Below are 9,088 nucleotides of genomic sequence, written 5' to 3'. Positions count from 1 at the left end.
GTGGGACTCGGAATGTATCGAGAAACTTGGGACCTCAATCCCTCTCACGGAAAAGAACAGGTTCTACGAGCCATGGCGTACCTCGGGGCAGCGGGGAGAGGGAGCAATATTTGCGGAGAAATTCCCGAGCGGCCACCAGAAGGTTCGTCATAATCTCAATCAGCTGCCCCTCGCCCCGGTCTCGCGTCGGCCCCTCTGAGAAGGGGGTCGATTCGCCACTGGCTCCACCTATTACGTCTCTGCTACGGCGTCACACGAGCCATTCCTCTCGGATGAGAGCTCTTCCCATTGTAAGATGATGATTCACACGGGGCTGAGATAGAGGCTGGCGTGCCGAGGTCCGAGATAATTTCAAAACATGCGGTCACAACGTCATCGGGGACCCAGGCATGGGAGCTCTCCTTCCACACAGTACAAATATTCCCATCATAGGAATATTTCAGTCTCTCTCGCATCTAAAAGGTGGACTACGACGAATGATTGCATAACATGGCCCTGGTCAACACCTACTCCTTCGCTCCCTGGATTGCGCGCTCGGTGGCGGCTCCGAGTTTGTGAACTTCCATTCAGACATCACAAGTGCTTACTACCGATGCTTCGAGACTGGAAATCCTCGTTCTGCAGCTTCCGCGAATTGAATACACAAATATTAGGTAGAGTCATCGCCCCGAAACAGAAGATGCCGCCTGTTCGGCGGCGGCCTTGATGGAAAAAGCAACATTCGTTTACATGACGCTGCAGGCTCGGGAATCGTATACTGAAATGACAGGGTGTTCTTCACCCCCTTCGCGGATACTCTCCTTTATGCAAGTGCCACTCTTGTCTTCTTGGCTGTCCGTCCGAGCCAGATAAGTTCTTGACGTCGGTTTGTACAAGTCGCCTTTTTTGTCACTTAATTCTACCTTTGCCGTGACGGGCGAAATCAACGGGGGCGGTGTCTGTTGCGAGAATTCCGGGAAACAGGCGAACATTGACTGTTGCTTCTTGAGGATTTTGTGTTTGGGCAGCATCTTGGGCTTTGCGACCCCGTCCGGCGGTGGCGGCGGTCGAACGGGACCCTGTTGGCGCGGGCCGCCGTTCCACGCTCCTGCGAGATGGAGATGTTCTCGACTGCCGTGAGGCGATGCCGAGCTTCTTTTCAGGTCCTCCAAAGGACTCGTGGAGATTATGTCGTGGTAAGGCGATGGCGTCTGGTGTGAAAAGAGAAAGAAATTATCATGGAGTAATTGTTATAGCCTAATTACCGTTTTTTTCGCCGAACAGCCGGTCTTGCCGGCTGCATACTTCGATGAGCCGCCCGGAATGGAGGCTCATTGGCAACTCACCGCTTGTGAGGATGACTGCTGCTGTAGTTTGATGTTCATGAGTGCGGACGATCGGTGATGGTCCCAGTAGAAGGAATCGAAGGACTGCTCTCGTTTCAGCTCTCCTTTGAGGAGCGTTCGTTTGGGCACAACACCACGCATGGCGAGAGACCCTACGGCACAAATCAAATTTTCATGAGCCCGCGGAGCTCTCAGTATCACATTACTGGAGGTAAATTCTTCTTCCTCAATCAGAGTAGGTACACAGAGACCGAAGCCAAATTAAGATACTGATGGCAGGACCGATGAGAGGACCACTCCCCTCTCCCCTACGGGTTTAGCCCTTTTTCTCGCCAAAACAGCTCTCCTCGCGTATTCGACAACGGGCCCTCTCGGAAGATGGACCTATACGTTTGTCTCGGATGGAGAATCGCGGGGGTGTCGCCTCCGCCGAGAGCAGTGTCCTGCTGAAACGTCAGGCTCCCCCGGAGGAAATGGGCTCTCGCTCCGAGAGTCGCTGCTCTAGGGAGACATCTTCTCTATCGAAGTTCGGCGCGGGAATGCCGGCAAGCGGGAACGTCGACGGAGTTTTGTGGGATATCGGGCGTCGACGAGGTTTTGTGAGATATCGGGCGTCGACGGAGTCTGGCAAGCATGTACCGGAGGCCAAATGAGCGAGCAAGGAGCCCGGTAAGCAGGAGCATCCATCTATTTATACACAGTTCTAATCGATTGACCTATTCGAACGTTCCGCTTGATGTGGTACGCGAGTCTGAAAATTCCAGCAGTCGTGGAGACTGCGGGAGGAGCGCTCATAATTACTCTGCGAACTTTTCTCCATCGAGATTACTCGGTTCACGGACGAGCACGAGAGGCCAAAACGAGAATTATCGGACGAGGCCTCGGAGAGATTCACCGAGGGAATTCCGGAACATCAATCTGGGCCAAAAAAGTCGCCCTTCGACTGAGAGAAGCGATTTCGGAGGAGAAACCTGATTCAATCTCGGTCTTACGAGACATCACGAAGAGTTGTGACCCTGATAACGATTATATTTTCACAAGCGAGCCTAAAACTCGACAAACTGAAGCTTCCGATAAATATCGGACATTCCGCCCATTCGTGATGGAGATGCCCTCGGTGGCAGGAGACCTTCGAGCTTCCCGTTCCGTAATATTTCCGGAATATATACGTCTAACGATCGATTAACTTCTCAGTCATTCGATCGGCTGGGTGACTCAGTGCTCGCTTGATGATTATTATCGGTCGCTGTATTGTCGCCGCGAGTCTTCCGCCGACTGTAGATTTCTCCCTCCTTCCCTGTCTCTTTCGTTATACCGCACTGCGCATGCAGTGTTAGGATGTGGAGGAGGAATTCTCGCTTTTCGCTCCAAGAAGAAGCTCGAGCATCGCTCATATCTTACCGAGTTTCTCTTCGTGGTTGAGTTGGCTGAATGCATTGAAGGTTTCGAGCGAGAGACCCTGAGCTGGATTGTTCAACAGTCGGAGTAGGGGAACACAGCTACTGGAAGCCAACTGGACCGCTATATTGCTGCAGTGAAGAGATGTTGCCACTCTCAGGGAGGACACGTGGAGATCGAATGAAGCGACCCGGTGTCCGTTTGAAGTGTTCCATAGCTGAACTGTGTTGTCATCGGAGCCTGCGGCAGAAGGATCGAACCGTCCGCGCGAATTAGAATACCTGTGCATAGGACACCTAGCGGAGCGCGGGCAAGATAGACCCGGTCTGATTTCTTCGAACTCGAGGGTCACAGGGATTTCGCCAGATTCGGGGAGGGTTTCCCGAGGAAAACTTACAGGATATCGCGACACTTGCGTCAAGAGTGAGTTTAACGTCCTTAATTGCATTGGTGTGTCCCCGGAGCGTGAAGCTGTCGCTCCCGGTCGTCATGTCCCACACGATGAGATTGCAATCGAGGGATCCAGACACCGCCATCGTATTGTTCAACGGCGCGACAGCGACGCAATTCACCGGCGCCTCGTGACCGACGAGAACTTGAGTGATTTTCGAAGTCGCAATTTCCCAGACCTTCAAACAAATGGGCAGTTCTCTGAATCGCTCTCCGAAGAATTTCACGTCGAATTCCCTCACGTAAGGATTCCGGAATCGATTGAGAGGAAACCCATGAATGAGACTGGGGAGCCGCCGTGCGAGGTGTGCTCGCGCCGGCGCCCGGCCGTATTGGGAAATCAAGTTCGGGGAGCCCATCGTTCGGTAGCGGGAAGTCGAAATCAAGTCTCGAACTCACCTTCAGTGATTTGTCCTGCGAACCGGTGACGAGAATTTTCCCATCGAACGTGACTGTGTAGGCGAGGATGACATCACTGTGACTCACGGTTTTTTCGTTATCGATATCCTGCAGAGGCCAGTATTTGACCTGATTGTCGTTTTTCCCTCCGATAGAAAACACGCAATTCTGGTGTAAAGTGACTTGATTGAAGGGTTTCTTCGCGTACGAAGTGAGCGTCTGACCGGAGTCCGCCTGCCAGATCTTATGCACTCCCCCGGAATCGACAGAGAGAATCCGTCTGCTGTCGGCTGTGATATTGAGACTGAGGATCTTGCTCTGGTGCTCCTATCGGAATGACGTTGTTGGTGCGGCGGGGGTCGCGGCAGAAGATGGCATGAGGGTGGCAGAAGGGGACAAGAGGAAGAGCGATGACAGGTTATTAAATCTTCTAATCCCAGTCATTTGGGAATCGGTGGAGCATACCAACATTGTTACGCTGCGAGACTCGCTACTCGAGCTCCATTGTTTGCCGTTCGTCGCCGTTCTCGGTATCCGACGCCTGACTGATGAACGATCGCAGAATCGGGCTCTTACCTTGAATGTGCAGATGGGCAGACCGAGCGAGAGTGCCCATACTTTGCAGGTCCCGTCTTCGGAGGCCGACACGACGAACAGACCATTGTGAGCGAACTGCAAAACTGTTATGGCTGTCGTGTGACCTTCGAGATTCTGCGACGGTTCTCCGACGCTTAACGTCCACAACTTGAGGAGTCCGGTCCTGGAGCCTGTTGGGAGAACAATTATTCTCAGGATTAGGGACGAGGTGCGTGGCTGATAATGAGATCGATGAGACGCCATTGGATTTGAATTTCCAGCGGTCTTCCAATTTCCGACCCGCGACGACACTTCCTCAAGGAGAGTCGCTTTCTGACAACGGAAGACTTCTTCCACGGTATCTGATGCGTATACATATTCTGCTCTGGCTTATCAACGCCCTTTCAGATTTACACGTCCAATTCACGTCCGGCCAGTCTTTCTGTGACTCACGATTCGTGGGCTTGCTCATTTGCGCCGCTCATCTGATTGTGAGACGCTGCATTTGTTCATCCCCGACCGAGATACGGCTTCTTTTTCTTCCCGCTGATAACAATGCACGTAGAGGTAATTTTTGAATAACGGTATAATTACGAGCCAACGAAAGCATTGAATGACCTTGGCAGTGAACTTATCCGGGAATGGAGCACCGCCGAGCCCGTTCCCCGGCGGGGCTCATTCGTTTCCGGGCGATGCTCGCCCGCGGACGGCCTACGACTCTGCAGCGACAAAGAATGCTCTACAATGAAAGATTCGCGCGGCCGGCCGGCCAAGTCAGCTGCTAAAACAAACTTTATTTTCCTCGCCGAACTGTTGCGACTCCGTTGAACGAGCGAACGAGGCAACAAGCCGAATGGGCGGGCGGGCAAGCGGACTGGCAAGTAAGCGGGCCACCCATCAACCCAGATCGTTAGGTCCGCGGAAGCTCGCTGATGACGCCTCAGCTGCTGTTCATGATGATAATGTCAGAAGACTCTTTTCTTCCAGGTCATTTGTTATCCAAATGCTCGTCTTCATGGATGAGACACACTTGGTGTGACATTTGGAGAGGATGACGACGTTTTCAGAAGAATTACGCACGTCACAGACACCCACCGTAAAGTGCAGAGTGAATCAGCGTTAACGAGACCTTCTGGAGTACGAACCCGCCGCAATTCGTTGCATCTCAAAGAGTCGCCGAGACAGGAATCGTGACTTCTGGGTCGGTGTGCACAACGGTGCCGCAGTAGTGAATGGGAGGCGATCAGATGGAAATCTGATCGGGAGAGCCCTCAGAGACAGCTCTCGAGCGGATGGCTCGAAGAATATTGCGATCCTGAGGAAGTTGCAAGAGCGCGGTTCAAATGACGAGCCATGGAAATCACGGGAGGCTCGGTATGGAGAAATGCCGGCGCCGGCGTGCTGCTGTTTTCGACGACGCCGATCCGCGCGGTCGCTCCGCGACTTCTGTTCAAGAGTCTTTCCCCATGGCTGGAATCAGCTGACGAGACTTCGCATTGGTAAGTCAGCGCTGAATCTTCTCGTCGGAGACTTAAATTTCTTCCAGAACGAATTCAGGGACTCTATTAGCGAACTCGTTCCGTTTTGCGTTCACCAGAATGAGAATTATTCGTCTTGAAAATGAATCAGACCTCCGTCGTAAAAGACTATCCTCCCACAGCTTTGCCGCAATCCTTCTCTGCCTTCTGCTCCGTGTTTTCCTAAACTCATTCAGGCGATCTCACACAGCACAGGTTTTCCGTGAAATTGAGTGATTGCTCGGGGTCCCAAGCCCATTGCATGGGTGAGCGACCCGAAACTTCGATCTGAGGTAACCTCATGCTCCGCACAAGGTAAGATTTTTAGAGCGCCCAATGTATTCTCTGTCTCGACAAGTCTTGGGAACTCTTGGGGGCTTCCTCGAGGGAGTCAAAGGGGGCGAGCGGGAGTTGGAGAAACTAAGTCCGACGTGCAGAAAACTCTCTCTCGCTGTTAATATTTCCCCAGGTTGGCTCGTTTGACGCCATCAGCATGTTACGTACAGCTGCAGCGCCGCTCAAAGCACTGCATCTCAATGGGGCGTTTGTTTTTTCCCTTACCCGTACTAGCTCATTGTTTATATAAAGCTTAAAAAGGTCCGACGTCCCCAGAAGAGCATCTATGGTGAAGCTCGCGCGAGGCAAACGACGCGCTTAGCTATGGTGACTGTTTTGCTAATAAGTTGTGTGCTGGTGGGGACGGCTCTCGCCAGTCATACCCACATCGGTGTTGGAATCTACGAAAGAGGAGATCGTGTCGGAGGTCTCAGTGATCCTTACGGACGGAATGAATACGACTATGGATATTCGCGAGGTTGGTCTTATGATTTTTGTAGCTCGAATTTCGAAGCACCAGAAGTTTGAGCGTGTTGGAACCCTGGCTCACAAAAGCGATCCGAGGGCATGGTATCACAAATGCGGAGAGAGCAACGTTGACAAGAGAATGGGTCTAGAAAGAACAATCATAGATCTTCTAAAGACTCGGTGCCATTTTGTCACGAAAAAAGCTCGAGCTGAGCTGAGATCGTTCCGCGGAGCTGATTTCCGCTCGAATCCACCAGGTCCCTGGCTCAGGGAAGCGAGGGTGTACATCATCGGTCCAAGCCCTCTTCGACTGATTTTAGCTTAATCCGATAGTCTCGAGACAATGCGTTCTTATCGCGCTAGGTCGAAAGCAGGAATATCCGCCTGCGACAGGATATCAACCTTCCTGCCGGAAGACCTGCCGGAAGACCTGACGGAAAACCTGACGCAAAACCGGTCGGGGAAGCCGACTGAAAACCTGTCGGAGAACCTGGCGAAAAGCTCGGAAGGAAGCACGGCGGGACGCCCGGCGGAAGCCCCGACGCGAGCCTTACCGGATACGAAGCCCCACCCCTCTCGCTCGGGGAGCGTAGTTTCACGAAGTGAGCGCGGAAGCGCACGTTCTGCATACGGAGTACCGGACACGCTGACCATCTCGCCGGTAGCAATAGGCAGTAAACTATGCGGAACGGACGGATAGCAGAATCCGCTCCGGAGGAGCTTCCACGTCGTGTTCGGGTTGCCTATTTTCCCTTCGTCGAGTGTTCCTACGCGGATACTTGGTCGGCGAGGGCGACGGTGAAGACAGAGACAATGTTGATGATGGAAAAGGCGGCGGCGAGCGGAATTCCCCCAGTCGAGGTTCCATGATGAAGGAGAAGAGCGATAGTCCAGCCCCGGAACAATCCGACAAGGTCACGGCAATTGATCATTCTGAGTTGGTTGGCTTGCTCTTGAAAAAATCCGGATCATGATCAACTCCATTACCATTATAATGCAAAATCTCCCAAACTTTTCAAGCGGATCCTGGATGCCTCTAGCCGTCGAGCGTATAGTCGAGCATATCTAATCAGGCGGACCCGCTCCGCCTTTTTTCCGAGCGTCGCATCGAATATGAACCACTTCCGATGACTAGGAGCCCCGCATTGAAGTCGACTGAGCGGACGTTTCGGAAGTCGGGATAACGTTCTCGGAGCTCGTTCTGTTTCGAGTATTCTCTTTGTCAGCCTACGCCGAGCAGCTATTTCGATCGGTCTCAAGTTTCCCTTTGTTTCGAATTCCCCCAGGGAGGATCTCTTACGAGGAAGATGACCATCGACGAGGGTATCAACGACCGAGCTACGGGCGACGTCCTTCAACGAGCTCGGGCAGAGATCGCTTCGACCGGGACCGCTACGATTACCGCGGCCACGACCGTTCATATGGACGTGAGGGTTACGACCGTCGCGACAGTTATCCGAGGGGCGACCGCGGTAGCAGTTTCCGAAACAATCGAGGATACAATCACGGATATGACAGAGCTGTCGACCGAACTTACGATCCTGCTGACCGCTATGGTCGTCACGACCGCCACGACCGTTATGACAGGTTTGGTAAGATCCTTCAGAACTCACTCGCATTGTATCGGGGAGACATCTCCGTTTTCCTGATCGGTTTCGATTCCTACCCGCAGCTCAAGGCGGCGACTATCGCCGGGATCACCATGATTACAACAGCCGCAACCACGATAGACGTCCTTACGATCGGGACAGCGATCGTTATGCAGGACATCATGACCGTTCTTCAGGGTACGAACACCGTCGTGACAGGTACGAATCCGGTATTCGAGCTCGTCCGAGGAACTAAGACGGGTCTAATAAAAATACACGGCCACGAACCGCATATTGGCTTTGCAAACTAAATGAGAAGTGATATCGTCCGCAGGAGCAGGCCTCGGGGCTATTACGACGACCGCTATCCTCGCGAAGGTCCGAGAACTTTCTTCGGACAAACCAGATATCCAGCCGGTACGTCTCTCCTCTGCGTCCGAGATCTCGGAAATTCAGCACCGCGCAGATTATTTTCGGAATAAAAAGTTCTGATTCCGTGGAGAAGGAGATGGTATAGCGGCGTTGTCGAGCCGTTCTTCTGCTTTTATTCTCTCCAGTCTGTTCAATCGCTCATTTTCGTTTCCAGGGGAGGGACAATACGATCGAGGTTACGGACGTCCAGCGTCGGGTCGCATCGACGGATACGAAGTTCGGAAGTACGGTTGGGACCTCGATGGATCGAGGTGATTCTCGTCTCGGCTAATTTTTCCACGGCCGAAGAGGCTCTATATCCTCTAACGATAGAATGAGGAGATTTGCCTCGTGAATTCCCATTGAATTCCACTCTTTTCCTCCCAGAAATGTCCTGAACAGCGGCTACGATCACGGATTTGCTGGATCTTACCAAGGAGGTTACGGTAGTGCTTACTACTCGAAACCAGCTCATTACACAGCCGGGGTCGGCAGCAGATTATATTCCTGAATTCGTACCGAAAACTTCGGAGAGACCAATCGCATCAATTTGTCAATACCATTCATCTTTTTCCGCCTTCATGATCCCATCCGTCATGGAGCAGTAGATAGCATCACC

The 9,088-nt window shown here is 52.6% G+C and overlaps 1 protein-coding gene across 1 annotated transcript in view; it reads right to left on the bottom strand.

Moving 5' to 3' along the window:
- Nucleotides 1-725: 725 nt before the first annotated feature.
- Nucleotides 726-9,088, bottom strand: part of LOC100897250 (NACHT domain- and WD repeat-containing protein 1-like) — a 31,287-nt gene continuing 22,924 nt past the window's right edge. The window contains exons 21-26 of the mRNA XM_029111412.1: nt 4,149-4,339; nt 3,573-3,899; nt 3,121-3,352; nt 2,727-2,963; nt 1,326-1,477; nt 726-1,190 (exon numbers count right to left, since the gene is read on the bottom strand). Of these exons, the coding sequence (XP_028967245.1) occupies nt 726-1,190; nt 1,326-1,477; nt 2,727-2,963; nt 3,121-3,352; nt 3,573-3,899; nt 4,149-4,339 (1,604 nt within the window). The remainder of the gene's footprint in view (nt 1,191-1,325; nt 1,478-2,726; nt 2,964-3,120; nt 3,353-3,572; nt 3,900-4,148; nt 4,340-9,088) is intronic.

The sequence above is a fragment of the Galendromus occidentalis genome, unplaced genomic scaffold (assembly GCF_000255335.2).
Source record: "Galendromus occidentalis unplaced genomic scaffold, Mocc_1.1 scf7180000077440, whole genome shotgun sequence".
Lineage (NCBI taxonomy): Eukaryota > Metazoa > Arthropoda > Arachnida > Mesostigmata > Phytoseiidae > Galendromus > Galendromus occidentalis.
This window is presented reverse-complemented; position numbering and strand designations above follow the sequence as displayed.